This window comes from Dasypus novemcinctus, chromosome 10 (genome assembly GCF_030445035.2).
Source record: "Dasypus novemcinctus isolate mDasNov1 chromosome 10, mDasNov1.1.hap2, whole genome shotgun sequence".
Classification (NCBI taxonomy): Eukaryota; Metazoa; Chordata; class Mammalia; order Cingulata; family Dasypodidae; genus Dasypus; species Dasypus novemcinctus.
The window spans coordinates 15,767,075-15,783,496 of record NC_080682.1 but is presented as its reverse complement, the minus strand read 5'-3'; the positions used below and the strand labels follow the sequence as shown (position 1 = coordinate 15,783,496).

General features: G+C 37.8%; 1 protein-coding gene across 3 annotated transcripts; it reads left to right on the top strand.

Annotated features, from left to right (window-relative positions):
- Window positions 1-2,252: 2,252 nt before the first annotated feature.
- LOC101417443 (membrane-spanning 4-domains subfamily A member 4A-like) lies at window positions 2,253-6,147 on the top strand. Of its 3 annotated transcripts, XM_058306375.2 has the most exons (7): window positions 2,253-2,845; window positions 3,174-3,324; window positions 3,719-3,856; window positions 4,078-4,134; window positions 4,503-4,643; window positions 5,510-5,635; window positions 5,968-6,147. In XM_058306375.2, the coding sequence occupies exons 2-7, from the start codon at window positions 3,211-3,213 to the stop codon at window positions 6,064-6,066; spliced, it is 675 nt and encodes a 224-aa protein (XP_058162358.1). In that variant the 5' UTR covers window positions 2,253-2,845; window positions 3,174-3,210; the 3' UTR covers window positions 6,067-6,147. The 3 variants fall into 3 exon arrangements, with proteins under 3 accessions (XP_058162358.1, XP_058162359.1, XP_071073949.1); XM_058306376.2 differs by lacking the exon at window positions 4,503-4,643; XM_071217848.1 differs by lacking the exon at window positions 2,253-2,845 and having other exon boundaries at window positions 3,114-3,324.
- The last annotated feature ends 10,275 nt before the right edge of the window (window positions 6,148-16,422 follow it).

Here is a 16,422-nt window from a genome sequence, read left to right as displayed (position 1 = left end):
CTTCACCCAGTTTATGCTAATGTTCAGACACTATATAATAATGGTATACTTATCAAACCTACAGATAAAACATTGGTAGAGTACTATTAACTATACTAAAGACTTTCACCAGTTTTCTCACTAATGTCCTTTCTTTTCTTCCAGGATCCAATCCAGAATACCAGTTTGCACTTAATCTTCCTTGTTTCTTTACGCCTCCTCCAATCTGCAAAACTTTGTGGGTTTTTTCTAGCCATTCATGACCTTGACACTTTTGAAGAGTACAGGTCAGGTCATTTTTAACATGTCTCTCAATGTTTGGGTTTGTCTAATGTTTTCTGTTATTATGTTGGATTCAAGGATTTGGGGGAAGAAGTCCACAAAAGTGAACTGTTTTTCTGCATAATGTCAGCAGAAACACAATACCAGCATGACTTTTATTGGTGATGCTAACTTTAATCCCATGGCTAAGGTGTTGTCTACCAAGTTCTCCACTGCAAAGTTTTGATTTTTTTTACCCCTTTCCATCCTCTGTTTATTAGAAGTCTGTCATTAAGTTCAGCCTGTGCTTATGGAAAGGGGTATTAATTTCTACTTTCTGCAGGGAAGAGCATCAGAATATTTGTGGGCAAATGGTAAAAAAAACCACAGAAATTGGTAAATATAGTGGGGTAGAAGTTACTTTGAGGTTATGAAACTATCCTCTTTCTGTTTAAAGTATTTATTTCAGCATTTAAGAGTGAATCTTACCTGCCACAATAATTGCAGTTGTATAACTACCTTTAGCATTTCTTACAGAGAAAATTTGGTGATAAATTCTCGATTTTTGTTTGAGAAATTCTTTAATTTACTTCATTCTGTGGTATTTTTAATGGATATAGAATATTGGTTGCCATTTATTTCTTCTACACTTTACAGATTTCACTCTATGGCCTCTTGCTTGGTTGGATTCTGATGAGAAGTCTACTCTCACTCTTATGTTTTTCTTGGAAGATAATGTATCTCTTCCCTCTGACTACCTTTAAGATTTTCTCTCTTTTGTTATTAACAATTTGAATATTATATGCCTACATATATTTGCAGGGGTGGATGGGGTGGCGATTTACTGTGTTTGGTGTTCTCCTAGCTCCTTTAATCTGTGGTTTGTTGTATGTCATTAATTTTGGAAAATTCTCAGTCATTAATTCTACTTATTCTGTCCATTTTCTCTTTCTTCTCCTGTAATCCTAATTATGCCTCTGCTAGACCTTTGATATTTATCCCATAACTTGTGGATGCTCTTCTATTTTTTCCCCCCACTCTTTTCTTCTCTTTGGTTTAAGTCTGGATAATTTCTATTGTCCCATCTTTAAGTCACAACTGATTCCTTGATAAGCTGCCTCAAGTCTAATATGAGCCTGTTGAAAGCATTCTTCAATGCTGTTGCTGTATTTTTCTTCTCTAGCATTTATATTAGATTCTCTCTTAGAGTTTCCATACTTTTGTGCAAGTTACTTGTCAGATCTCTCATGTTACTTCCTTTCCCCATTAGATCCTTTAATGTATTAATCTTAGTTATTTAAAATTCACTGATAACTCTGACAGTTATATCATTCCAAGTCTGGGTCACATGGTAGTTTTGTCTCTTCGTAATATTTTCCCTGTTTTTTCATATGCCTCATAATTTGTTGTTGCTATTGAAAACTGGACATTTTGTTTAGAACTGTAGATGTTGAAATAAATATTTTTTCTTGCAGATGTGCAGTCTTGCTTTCTATTAGAACTTAATTGTGGGTTTTGTGCTAATCTAGTCAGGAGTTGGACTGAATTTGGAGTTTGTTTTCCACAGGTACTTCAGTGTGTCAGAGATTTCTCGTTTCTTTCGCGATGTCTTGAGTGTATACCGTGGACTAGTATGTAAGAGGTTTTACCTCCATATCATCTCCCTTTCAGCTTTGGGTTTTTACTTTCTGCTCGCTCTTAGAGAACATTTGTCTCTTGAAATCTCAGCTGTATTCCATTTGTAGTTTCTATTAAGCAATTAAAAAAAATGTTTTTTGCATTGCTGGTTATGGTGCTGAGAGGTGGGGATGCTTGAGGGTTCTCAGATGTTCTGATTAACCCTCAGTCTTGGCAGGTGCTGTCAACCCAGGACTCAGGTGTGCGGGCTCCACAAGTGTTCCTACCTGTCCTCCAATTGCCGTGAGGGACCCAGAACGCGTTCCGGCCCCTTCGGGAGCGGTGTAGCTTATTTATTTATTTATTTATTTATTTATTTATTTATTTTTTAATGTCACATTCAAAAAATATGAGGTCCCCATATACCCCTCACCCCCCTCACCATACTCCTCCCCCCATAACAACAACCTCCTCCATCATCATGAGACATTCATTACATTTGGTGAATACATCTCGGAGTACCGCTGCACCTCATGGTTAATGGTCCACATCATAGCCCACACCTCATGTCACTAGATCACAGCTTTGTTTTCCTTTCCCATGCAGATTAAAATCTACTTTTTTTAGGGGTAAAGGGAGAAAGATTCCTCAGTAATTGCTGTTCTCCCCCAGCCAGCATCTGTGGAAAACTTAGGATTTTCCTTACCTCCCTGTGAGTGCCTCACAAAATTCCTGGAGGAAAAGCCTGGGAGTGGGAGTAAACAGCCCCTGTCTGTGGCCCCCACAAAATTCACACTCACATTAATGTGCACACCTGCCTTTAACAAATATGCTAAAATTTTCTAGTTGAATCTTCTTACCAATTTATAAATATCCTTTACAGATCTACGGAGGTAAACAAATGTTTGGGTACTGTTTCTTCCTGCAGAAAATTGTCTCTCTCCAGATTTAAAGATAATCTTCCTTGAGTTCAAGAAAAGTCATCAAGGTGAAGTTTGTCCAGTAGTTATCTTCACTGCCTAACATCAGTGCTATTTCCAGCTCTCTGCATCTCTAAGTTGAAACTGAAAATCTATTTGCTGTTCTGATATTTGTAACCTGCACATTTGCTAAAGCTATAATGAAGCATATTCATTTATTTGCAATGAATATGGTTTTTATTTCTTACTGGTATTTCTTGTTCCAGACTATGCAAATTGAAGTATTGGCAGAAGCATGTATAATGCTGCCTCTTTTTAAGTTGATCTTGTGTATTGTTCGGAAAGCAGTTCTTTGCTCACAGGTGTCTCATCCTCTCATGTTATCAATGACAACAGCAGGACATCAGATTCAAAACTTTCCAAAACCGTGCTCATGGCTCATAACCAGAATATCAACATCTTGCAGATGTGTCAGGTTGGATTTTCCAACTATCAACAGCATAACAACCTGCAGAGATTCTTGGATGGGAAGCCCAAGGTTTTGGGGGTAAGAGGAGCTGAGACTAAGGGAGCATTTATGGAGAGATAGCACTTTCCTGTGGTAGAAACAGCTGCTTTTGGAGGGATAGTCAGGATCTCCAGGATTGTGTCACTTTGACAAGCACCAATCTCACAATATCAGGGTAAAATACAATTAATTGTTCCCCTAATGAAGGGAAACTAGTGCATTACTAATTTTTTTTAATGGCAATATAGCAATTTCTCACAAACCATTTATACATGGTTAAAATAGCTTGAATCTCAGGGTGTTTCCTTCAGTGTAGGGCCCCAGTTCAGAACATTGAAATATTAGCCATATGTTAAAACAGTTTGCCAGGGGATAGACTTTTCTTCTTGTAAAGTGACTTCCTGCCATCTTGGATCTTGTTCTCATGTTCCAGGTGACTCAGGTCCTAATTGGTCTCATGAAAATGTGTTTGTGGGCAATGTGGACGGCTGTATTTTCTCCTGTTTTTAAATACGATTATAGAGGCCCCCTTGTACTTACTTCTGTCTATCCTGTATGGGGACCCTTATGTGTAAGTACATTGGAATTTCTCCATTTCTGACATGAGCAGGGTTTCATAAGTATTCCTTTCAAACTTCTCTCTCAAAAGCTCTGTATCTGTGATGTTGTTCCCCTCCAAAACATTTGGGACTTGTATTGCTGAGCTTTGCTTTGCATGTAGAGAGGCAGGGAGGGGGTCATAGGTTAAGGTCGAAGGTCTCTGGTTCTTAAGAGATTTTTTTCTTTTGCCAGTTCTTTTTATCTGGAGTGCTATCCATTGTTGCTGGAAGAAAACTGAGCATGAAGCTTGTAAGTATTCCTTTGGATATCAGAATTGTAGTGGTTGACTCAATTAGAAATTTTGTTATATGTATTTTTGGTAATTTCAATAACCTTAGCTTAGAGGGGTTCGCTGACAAATGTGCTCCCCAGAACATTATGACTCAACCAACATTCAGTATCAATATCATAGGACATTCTGACCCTGGGTTTCATGCCCCAAACACATTATTGAAAGTCTGAAATTAGTGCAACTGAATGTATAACCTCTACCTCCAATAGAGATGGGGAATCTCCCAGTTGAAAATCCAAATCCCTCAAATTTATTGCCTTGCTTTTGTTCCATTCGCACTAGAGAAACATGAGCCCAAAATGGAATCTGATGTTTTATCTTTCAGATTCGAGGAAGCCTGGGTATGAATATAATCAGTGCCATAGTATCAGGAGTGGGATTAGTGATACTAACATTGGATATGAATATCAGCCTTTGGTCCATGTCCATGGAATATTCAGAGGTTACATATGGACAATATGTTTCTGTGAGTGATTCCTATGTTAACAACATACACTGTCATTAGTATTGTCAGAAATATCTGTGGAATTTTTCCAAGGCACTCTTGCATAGAAGCTGCCCTGTCCACTTGAAGGAGGAGAACCTAGTATTTTCCATGAGATAAGGGGATTTCTGTACCTTCCTTCCCTGATTTAGACAAAACCCTGCCACATATACAACCTTGTTTTTGTTTGCTAAAAGCTACAGGGAACATATCAGCAATATAGATTAGCAATGGATTGGTATTAGGAACAGGATTTTCTGGGGTCACAATAAACTCAAACTGCCACAAACCACTTTTTTTTCTGAGCCTGTTGATGTGATTACTTGATTATTATGGGCTCAAGCAAACAGAGATCTCCAATGAGATGTCCCTGCCAAATTTAATATTAGGTTTATAAGAACAAATGGTGTCTAAGTAGGAATCATGGTGCCTGGGGCATAGAGTATAAGATTGGATTGATGAGAGCCTCTTAGAAGATTAAAGAATGTATTTAGCATGTATTTTTCTACTTGGTTGAAGAAGATGTGTTAATTCTAGCTGGGACATAATCTAAAGGGTTTTTTAAGGATATTATTAGGAAGAGGAAAGGGTTAGGGAGAATAAAGTGATACCTAGATCCTTCTTCGAGGATCCAGAGAAGTCTACTTGTGACCCACATTTGATATTTTGTTAGTATTTATTTTATTGAGTAGGGGTTTAGTTGGATTTGGACATAGTTCATTTGATACCAGCATTGGAAGGGAATAGATTTAGAATTAGGGCAACCAGGCCATTGGTGACATGTTGCACATCACCCAATGCTCAGGTCCTCCCCGCTCATTTGCTCCTGGGTGTATTTTTCCCCACAGAAATATGAGCATGGACCTTTTCTGCAAGTATTTCTGATGGCCAGTGTGATCCTCTCCCTGCTGGAAGTATGCGTTGCTTTGACTCTCTCTGCTTTTGGATGCAATGTGGCATGCTTTGTCACCCAGGTGAGTGTCCTGGGACCTTAGGCAATTTTTGTTTCTCATGGGATGGTCTATTTTTTTTTCATGTGTTCCTTCTTTAATGAAGCTGAGAATGGTGAAGCAACTTTAAGGTATTTTCAAAGAAATGTAAGGAGAATGTAAGTACTGAGAGAAAGATAGTGTTTTATTCCTGCCAGGCAATGCTCCACAATACCGAGTGCACTCAGGGCAAGGTCCCCTGAGGAGCGGGGTGGGGTGGGACAGCAGGAAGGCCATGCTGAAGCATGACTAGGAAGAGGAGGGCCCTCTTGTTTCTTGGAGATGTGACAAGAAGGTTCTCATTGCTCATCTTTCAGGTTGTGGTTCACCTGGCACCTGCTCACAACAAGCAGTCAGAAGTCATACCTGAACATGAGTATGAGGAAATAACATTTCCACACACCTATGATCCTTAAATGTTTCCTTTTTTTTTTCTTTTTACCTCAGCCTTTATTTTAGGGTTTTTTTATATTGCATCACTGCAGCTCCAAAAAAGAGCACTTAATTTATGTTTTTGGGCTCTTTTTTGGAGCCCTGTTAATGTGAAAAAAATAAAGATATTTGCATGTTAAATTTTTGATTATTCATTTTTTTCTGGGATATTTTATGCTCAGTTGATTATGTGACTAGAAATATAGCATTCTTATAAAACACATGAAGACTAGTCCACTCTTTGACTTAGTCTGGGCATCTTAAAGTGGGCTCGTAAGACCCATGTTCTCCCAGCTGTTAAGTACAGCCTTGTTATTACCTGAGTGTGTGTATGTGTTTCAGCTCCAGTCTTGATGGGACCTCTGTTTTTCTCTTGCTAGAAGAGAAACTATCTGAAAAGCAGAGAAAAGGAGTCATCTGCCAATGAACTTTCAGCCAACACACCATGAATCAATTTTTCATCCACCCTTTTGTTACTCTTTGTTAATGGAGGGATTTCCCAAAATTTTTGGTAATGGTTTACAGGTTTTGACCTTCTTGCAAATATCCAGCCACATTTACCCCAATGTGAATTCTTTACTACCCTTTCAGCATTTTTCCTAATACCTTTTATGGGATGTCTTAAAAAATCGTGTGCTCAGCAAAGGTGAATCTCTTGCCTCTTGGCCAACATTCATGCCAGTTATAATATGATAAGCTTGCCCATCTAAATTTACTTTCTAGTATCAAATTTCCCATTGAATTTGGTTAAAACATGATGAACTTACACCTATTACAATCAAAATATTTTATATGAGTTAATAACCTGAAGGATTGGGAAGATAAACATATGTTAAATAGTATATCAGTGATGCAATGGTCAGAGAAATAGGTTAAGTGAACACTAATTCTTTCATATTTCTCTCCTCTCAGCACTGTGGAAGGTCAAGTATAATCTAATTGCAGAAGAAACTGAATCCCAAACAGAGTGTCTATTATTAGAATTTCTGTGTTCTGGTTTCTTTTGTTCGATTTAGCATTGATAATGATAACTTTTTCCCTACTGGATGTTATTCAACCTAAGGTTATCATTTGTTACTCCCAAGAAGCTTAGGAGGACAACTACTTTCAATAGTTTGTAACAACCTCTCACTTAAGAAAACTAAAAATTTTGATAATACATAAAAGTATGAAAGAGCTAGGAAGTAGTAAGAAATCAATGAAAAGCAGATGTCCAGAGGGATGAAATATAGTATTGTTTTTCCCTTCGTATGTTTGCTGTGTGAAAGGAGAAGTAAAAATATGGGATATATTTTAACTTTCCTGACGCAATTAAGGGGGAAAGTCAGAGATCCAGGACTGGCAATTGTGGGAACCCTGAAAAAATACCACCAACTTTGCTGATAAGCTGAAATTCTCTAAGGAGAAAATGTCATCTAAGGCTTCTTATAATCCCTATAAATGTATGTTTTCTCCCAACTTCAAGCACCCAAGAAAATATAAATGTGTATACAAATAAACAAAATGCCATTAGCAGACGGTATAGGCAAAATTATCAGACCCATTGTCCCTACAGATATTGAATTATCAGACATTTTGTAAAATAATTATGCTTACCATATTCACAGAAATAGAACCCAAGTCTAAAAACTTTGAAAAGGAACTGGACACTATAAAATTGGGAGATAAATTTGAAAAAGTTCAATATCTGTGGAAATAAGAAGACTGTAATTTCAAGATAGACTTTCATTCCTGTTTTTGAGTATAAAAATTCTCAACTATATTTGTGGATCTGTAGCACTATTCGTAAGTTCTAGCCCAACCTGTGCATGTTGGAGTGTAGACTTGCTTGATAAACATAAAATATTTACTACCAGTTACTGTTAAATGTTGCTTATATGAGTTCACCATGATAATGTTGAAGATAAATTCTACTTCCTGTGTACGAAAATATGGCTTCAGAGATTATTCTAGAAAGAGGAACCTCTTTAAAAATATTATCTATCTTTTTTCTCTTCCTTTCTAAGTCATGATGTGATAAGATATGAAATCTCATGTTTCTTAAAAAAACTATTCTTTTGTTGTTTGTTTTCAGTTCCTTTCTTCATTGATAGTATGGAGTATAAATATTTCTCTTAACATTAGGAAATTAATTGAAATTTTGTCTCTAATGTCTCTTAAGGTAAAAGAAGTAATTTTTTTCTGCTGAGGTTTCTTTATCCAAAGAGAAGTGTTCTTGGTTGGGTCGATTTAAAGAATCATGTTACTATCAGTAGCAACCTGGGCGCAAAAAGAAACTGCACAGTAGATTAAATGGAGGGAGTTTAATATAATGAATTGTTAACTATAATAAAAGAGCAGCTATAATATAAAAAGAAATCATATGTGGTACTGTAGGTCTGAGGGAAAGTATCCAAGGAAAGATAAACTTGGAAGGAGTTTAGATCTCAGAGGAGAAGGTATGGTTCAGCCACCAGATAGAAGAGAATTTTGCTGATTTAGCCAGGCTGGAACTGGTCTGCAGGTGCTGGGCAAATATCAGGCAATCTTCCAGAATGCAAGTGGAAAGCAGTTGGTGGAATAACCAGTGATATGAATCTGTGAGAGTCTGGAGGCTAGGTAGAGACAGAAGGTCTTCAGAATGGCTGTGGCTGGCAGAGGAATGACTGCTTGGTATGCGAGCTTCAGACCACAGAAGGCTGCCTGCCAGTCTGGGCTGGCGGCTTGCAGAGGGAATCAGGAAAGCATTTGGCCCAGCAGACTATGGTTTCCATGAGTGGGAGCTGCTAGGTTGAGATTGCATGGTCACAATGGACCACATTCTAGGAAATTTTAGTGAAACTCTTCTTCCTGTAACTGTCCCTTCAGCCCCTTATATTAACATTTTGCTCACTTTAAAGGAGAAATGTTCCAAGGAATTTTATTGTTGCTCTCATAGATTCTATTTGAGGATGCGTTGAGAGTTGCAAGGCAATGGATTGATAACTGACATGCTGTTCATGGAAATAAGTAAATTTACATCACACAAGATATAGGTGCAAGGTGTTCCAATTCCTGCCCTTTCCTTGAACTGCTGTATAAGGGGCTCCAGTCAGATCCTTCTGTCTTATCCAGGCCAGACACAGGAAGGAAGTCCCAGTCTTTATTACTATACCCACGTTCTTGGTGACACAATTTAAGCTCTTATAAAATCTCTCTTTTGGTCTGATTTAATAAAATGTAATGGGCCTAAAATATTCTGGGACTAAACAAGTGTCAATCCTTCTAAAAATTAAGGGGAATATCAGATAAAGCATATTTTTGGAGTAAAATGAGATGAAATTCTAATTCTGGCAAACCTACTGACTATTTCTGTGAGCTATGTCTTGGTTTTCCTATATATAAAGAAAGAATAACACCTGTTTCTTAGGCCTTTTGGAGGACTCAATGAGATGATGCTTACAAAACCCAGTAAAATTAATAAAATAGCTCCTAGAGCCTCAAAAGTTCTTGTATATTTTATTCCCTCTCTCTCTCTCTATATATATATGTATATAATAACATGAAAATTATTAAATCATCTCATTCCATAGTCATCTTGGAGAAATATAAAACAAAATTATAGACTACAGATTTTAAAATGTAATCTAGGAATGATATAACCTTTCTATTAACTTTAAAGTCATTCTGGGGGAATGTATGTTTATATTGTGCATATGTAGCATATACAGCTTTGTACTTCCAGTTCGTTCCTCTTCTAGTCACAGATGCATTTCATTTCTTAATTGTTACACAGCAAGCTGAGAAACAGTTGTGTGTGAGCTCGTGACTGAGAACTAAAACGTGTGCTTAGATTTCTTTCCTGGAAACTCTTAAATATAATCTGATTTGTGAACTGCTTAACCACCTTTGTATCAATAGATTCTTTAGGTAATTACTGTAAAGATGTAACTTCAATCCTACTGACCACATTATAAATACTTATTTTACATAGTTACTGTGAAAGTGTAACTTCTGCCCCACTGGGAAACACTGTTGAATGTCCATTCCTTGATTATCTGCCCTGAGCACTGCACTCTTCAATCATGCTCCCCCAACCCCATGTGCCCTCCCTGTCCCCATGTAAACATGTAGTTTAAAAGACCCCTCTTGCTTTCTGAAGCCTTGGAAGCACCATGCTCCCCACCTGCTGTCATGGATGAGAATTTAGGCCATGACCAGGCTCGCTATCTCTGAGAGAGAGGACTCCCCTTCCACCATCAAGGGCGAGGCCCCACATAAGCCCCTAGTAAACGTTCTTTTGCTCTCCAACTTCGACTTCTATGACAACTACCCACCAACTGAGGTATTCCTCTCAGTTGGTGGGTAGTTGTCATATTACAAGGCTCCCTGTTATACTCAGAATAGCACATAACTCTACTAGGTAGAAATAAAATGCAAAGGAATTAGATGCATTTGTTTTCCTCAAATTGTTGACAAATTGAGGAGTTATGCTTTTGAAAATTAATCAAAACAATGAAAGCATAAAAAAAAATTCGTGGTTTTTCTTTACTCCAGGAAGGGCATGTGGCTAAGCATCTGGGCTTTTGTCAGGAAAACAAAAACAAACAAACAAGAAAACAATAGGAGAACATTTAATCACCTTGCAAGAACTTTTGATAATGGAGAGGAAATGAACTGAAGTTGATACTTGACTGCTTTTTTCCTGGAGATATTTGCCAATCTGGAACTGTATGAGATAAGAGGCTACAATTCTAAGCAAAAAGCATATACAAAGCAGATTTATAAAATATAAAAATATAAAAAAGCCAAAGCAAGCTGAGGAGACAAGAAATAGAATTTAGAAACTGCCTGAAGAAGTGACCCTGGGTAACCTACAGGGATTCAGATGAAATCCTGGAGAGATAAGCCTAAGGAATATGATAAAACAGAGGTTACTGGAGTAACCTCTGCAAACCAGCCTCAAATACTGTATTAAGATGATGATCTCCTGGGGTAACGAGCTAACAGGTGAAGTATGGACCTTTTCTAGAGGAAAATAAAATAATTTAGATCCTCTAATTGATATGTATATCAAATACATAATTGATATATATATCAAATCATGATATGCAATTAAGAGAAAGGAGTAAATGCTTGAATTAAAGAGACAAAAAGGACAATAAAAAAACAAGACATATGAGGCAGATATTTGCAGGTAATCACTTTCAAATAACTTAGAAATCCGTTTTATCTATTTGTTCATTTTTTGCTTATGCTTTTGGTTACATATTTAAGAAATCATTGCCAAATCCAATGTCATGAAGGATTTTCCCTATGTTTTCTTCTAAGAGTTTTATGGTTTTATCTCTTATATTTAGGTCATTGATCATTTTGTGTTAATTTTTGTTATCGTGTGAAGTAGGGTTCCAACTTCATTCTTTTGTGGATACATATGTGGATATCCATTTGTCTCAGCACCATTTGTTGAAGATACTCTTCTTTTTCCATTTAATGTACTTGGTATCTTGATCAAACATCAGTTGGCCATATATGTATGTGCTCATTTCTGGACTTCTAGTTCTATTCAATTGGTCCAAATGCCTATCTTTATGCCAGTGCACAATTGTTTTGATTACTGTGGCTTTGTGGTAAATTTTGAGTTGAAAAGTGTAAGGCCTCCAACTTCATTCTCTTTCAAGATTGATTTGGCTGGGGATAGGGGGTAGTGGGTAATTATTGATTAAGAGTTACAATTTTCTATTTGGGGTCATGAAAAATCTTGGTTATGGATGTGGTGATGGTAGTACAACATTGGGAATGTAATTTATACTGTGGAAGTGTACACTTAAAACTGGAAACTTTACATAAATTTTTTAAAATGTTACATTAAAAAAATATATATATATATATAAGAGGTCCCCATATATCCCCCCACCCCCCTCATCACACTCCTCCCACATCAACAACCTCTTTCATCATCGTGGTACATTCATTACTTTTGGTGAATACATTTTGGAACACTGCTGCACCACATGGATAATGGTTTACATTGTAGTTTACACCCTCCCCCAGTCCACCCAGTGGGCCATGGCAGGACATGCAATGTCCAGCATCTGTCCCTGCAGTACCACCCAGGACAACACCAAGTCCTGGAAATACTCCCACATCATATCTCTTCTTTCCTCTCCCTACCCTCAGCAGCTACCATGGCCACTTTCTCTACATCATTGCTACAGTTTCTTCAATTACCAATCACAATAGTTCCAGAGTAGAGTATCAATAAGTTCACTCTAATCTATACTCTATTCCTCCATTCTGTGGACCCTGGGATGGTTATGTCCACTCCACCTCTATATCAAGAGGGGGCTTAGATTCCACATGGATGATGGATGCAATTCTCCTGCTTACTGTTTTAGGCATTCTCTGCTCCCTGGTGTGGTGGTTGATCTTCTTCACCTCCCTGATCCCTGGCCGGGGTAAGTCCAATGAACCAGGTGGTAGGAGTTACAAGTCTGCTGAGGCTCAGAGCCCAGCTGTCACATGGAAAGTCCAGTATTCAGGTCTCCTGAGTATACACTAACTCTAGCACCAACCACAGGTCCAGTAAAATTAACAGAAGAGGCATGTATAGAAAGGTCACATCTGTGTCCAAATTTCACACTCAGGAACACAATCTCCAAGGTAGGGTCAACTGACATGGCACTGAACTCCATAGTCATCTGCCATGACCATAGAACCTGTGTGTCTCTGTAGCCCTCAGGAGAGCCAGTACCTGGGGTTGTATCTACTTTGTCTGTCTCTGGGATCCTGCTGAGGCGTGCATAAGCGTGGCCCCTCCGATGACCTCCTGACTCTTTTTTTGAAGACTCATAGCCATATAAACTCATTGAGTTTACATAAATTTTAATATATAACCACAATAAATATGAAGGGCCCCAGATAAAACCAACACTTATGGATGTTTGTTTAAGGCCAACAATATGCCATTAAATCCAGTGGACATTTATTTGCCTATAGAAGTGGTCCTCATTAAGGGTGACTTTACTTCCCAGATATATTTGGCAGTGTCTGGAGATAAATGTGGTGATCCTAGCTTGGTAGGGGTAGAGAGCTAATAGTGATTTCTCTTAAGTAGATGTGGGGGCAACTTCCCATCACAACAATGATGTATCTGGCTTAAAATGTCAATAGACCTGAGGTTGAGAAATTGTGGCCTATGCCAACTTACCTTCTGACTACCTCCAAGCATGCCACCATAATATATATCAGAATTCCCTTGTGTGCTTCTTTCAAGAACAGTCAGGATTAGTTTTCCTGAAAATCATGGTGGCAGCCACCACCTTTCCCTAATTGAAACTCAAGCAGTGTCTAACTAAGCATAAGGTGATGAGATGAATCATGAGATCAAATGGAAATGTTCTCAAATGGAATGCATGAAAACTCTCGGGGATTTGATTATATGTAGGTAATCAGAATGTCAACTATTTTTCTTTTTACATGTAAGGAATATGGGGAAAACTGCTAATTTATTTATTTTATTGGCTTTTGTTTTGCAAATACAGTAGTTAGAGATCCAGAGACATGGATGAGGCAGGTTAGTAGGTTAGGGAATCAATGGATGGATCTGGAACCTGGAAAAAAGCTCGCTGTCCTTCATTTCAATGGAGTTGAGTTCTAGTCTCTCTCTTCTATCATGGTATCTATGGATAAAGTCATCCTTCCCTGTTTCAAATTGTCTGATGCAATTTTTTTCTTTGACTTGTCCCACCCCCTTCCTACCCTCCATGGAGCCTTATCTGTCCAAGTTGAGTCCTTGTCTTTATTTCCTCACGAATGTTGACAAATGAAATGATCTGGGTGCCTTGTTCAGTTCAATAAGGAATTGTACTTCTCATCCCCTGAAGAAAGCCTCAGTCCTTCTCAACTAAAAGCCTACAGTAGCATGGTCTTACTCCTAGATACTGTAGTTTCTTTCTGGGAATTTGTGCCGTTGTTAGAGTTGTGTCCTAGAGTATCAGATGTTTCAGCATTTTCCATTTGGATACCTTGATTATTGTTTGGTGAATGGGTCACAGTGTTTCCCCAAGAGTGCATGATTTTGCTCATTCTGTAACAACTCACTATCTTATAATAACATATGTGCCTTCAATACCCAAAACTCTGCTATATACTGAAAAGTAAATACTGGGATGCCTATCTTCAAAGGCTGAAAATTTAAGGATGAACAAAACTCATCTTTTCTGAGTCACCTATATCTCTGGAAAAAAAATTCTGTACTGTGCTATATACACAGAAGTCATTCCTAAAATTTCTGACTTGAAATATGTATCCTTTGCAAAGCCTGAGATAGGAAATTTCACTTTTTTCCAGCTTAAAAAATCTCTTGGCTTGGAGGCACTTAGAGAGTAACAATCTGGCAATGAATTGTGCCAACCTGGGCCTTTTCCAGTGCTGTTGAGATGGTATCTAGAAATCCCCTTATGTTCTGTAACTTCTCTGTTTGTTCCCAGCTGAGCTATACTGTGGGCAGGGAAATCTTTATTAGGAAGCCCCATGGGTTTCTTCTCATCCTTTATTTTAGCCCATGGTACTCTCAGATAAGCAGTGTGATATGTTTACACTTTGTGTTAGAGTCACTAGAACATTATTCATTTCCATTGCCCAGAATCAGACTCTATCTGATTGTTTTACTCTACTCCTCTTCCTTCTCCTCTTCCATCTTTACTCTTCCCTTCTTTTCTCTGACTGATACTCCTTTTGGTTTTTTTAGAGGTTAGTTAGTGGTTTCCCTTTGAAATAGATGTGGGGAAGGACACATTTCTGCCCTGTCTCTCCTTTGTGTCGGCACTTTAAGTGTTTTCTTTAATATTCCTTATTGTAAAACCAAAATATGGTTGAATATAATCAGCCATTTTAAAAGTGGGAACTCTATCTCCTTCACCTTCAGTTTTGCAGAACAAAGTATTTACAATCAGAAATTTTATTCAAACTGAAATAGGCACCCTATCAAGAATTTTATGTTTATCATCTCCTCGAATCTTAAAAATAACTAAGAAAATACCTTTGGCATCCATTTAAGGAAACAATGTTAGAGAGGTTTAATTATTACCCAGGTTGCAGGCCTAGTCATTGATGCAGCTGGGATTCTAACTCTGATGCTTCTGACTCCAATTTTATAATCTGTTCCTCTTCCTTTTCCCAATTCCCTATGTTTGCCATGTTCGGAAAGACTCTCTGGGGAGAGTGGCTTAGGGATCTGTTGTGGTTTGGAGCTGAATGTGCCTGAAAAAACATGTTATTAAACTTAATCCATTCCTGTGGGTGTGAACTCATTGCACATAGGACCTCCTGATGAGCTTTAGTTAAGGTGTGGCCCACCTCGATCAGGATGGATCATAATGCAATTACTGGAGTCTTTAGAAGCAGAATAAACTTTAGACAGACCAAGGGAAAGCCACAGAGAGAGCAGCCAGAAGGTGAATATCGATGGAACCTGGCAAGGAAGGGAAAGGGTAGGAGATACTGCCGTGTACATTGCCATGTGACAGAGAAGTCAAGGACAAAGGATAACGGGCAGTCAGCCCTAGAATGCCAGCCTTTGGGAAGAAATCATCACCTTGATGATGTCTTGATTAGGACTTTCTTTTAGCTTCAAAACCAAGAGTTAATGATTTCCCATTGTTTAACCCAATGCATGGCATGTGCTTGAGCAGCCAAGGAAAGCAAAACAAGATCTAATTTTGGACTATACTATTTTTATATCAGGTGAATAGAATTGGGACAAAGGTTAGGAATAACTACAGAGCATGTGTGGCTGCTACCAAAGGACTCCTTCATTTCAGAAAGCATTAAACAATGGACAACCTTTATATGGAGCCGGAGCCATCAACTAAGATTAAAATTAGTCTATGAGTAATTAACTGTGACATAGGTTGAGATTCAATTTCTTTCTTTCTTTCTTTCTTTCTTTCTTTCTTTCTTTCTTTCTTTCTTTCTTTCTTTCTTTCTTTCTTTCTTTCTTTCTTTCTTTCTTTCTTTCTTTCTTTCTTTCTTTCTTTCTTTCTTTCTTTCTCTTTCTTGAAATAGCAGTGATAAAACAAAGTACCAATTTGCTGTCATGGAACTTACTAGAGCATGGAGACATAAAAAATGACAATAGTCAATAAAATAGAATAATAATCCAATTGTGATGATTACTACTAAAAATAAACTGGAAAAGTGGGATAGGGATTGTGTGTTTTGCAGGGGGTAAGGAAAAAAGAGATACAGGGAAACAGAGGGAAGAACAATGTTAATACCATAAAGAAGAAAAATACGCTGAGGAGTCTAAGAACATCAAGAAGAAAATTATGGCTCTTAGCAGTATTGAACAAGTGTGATGAAATGAGGAAAGAGAGGGA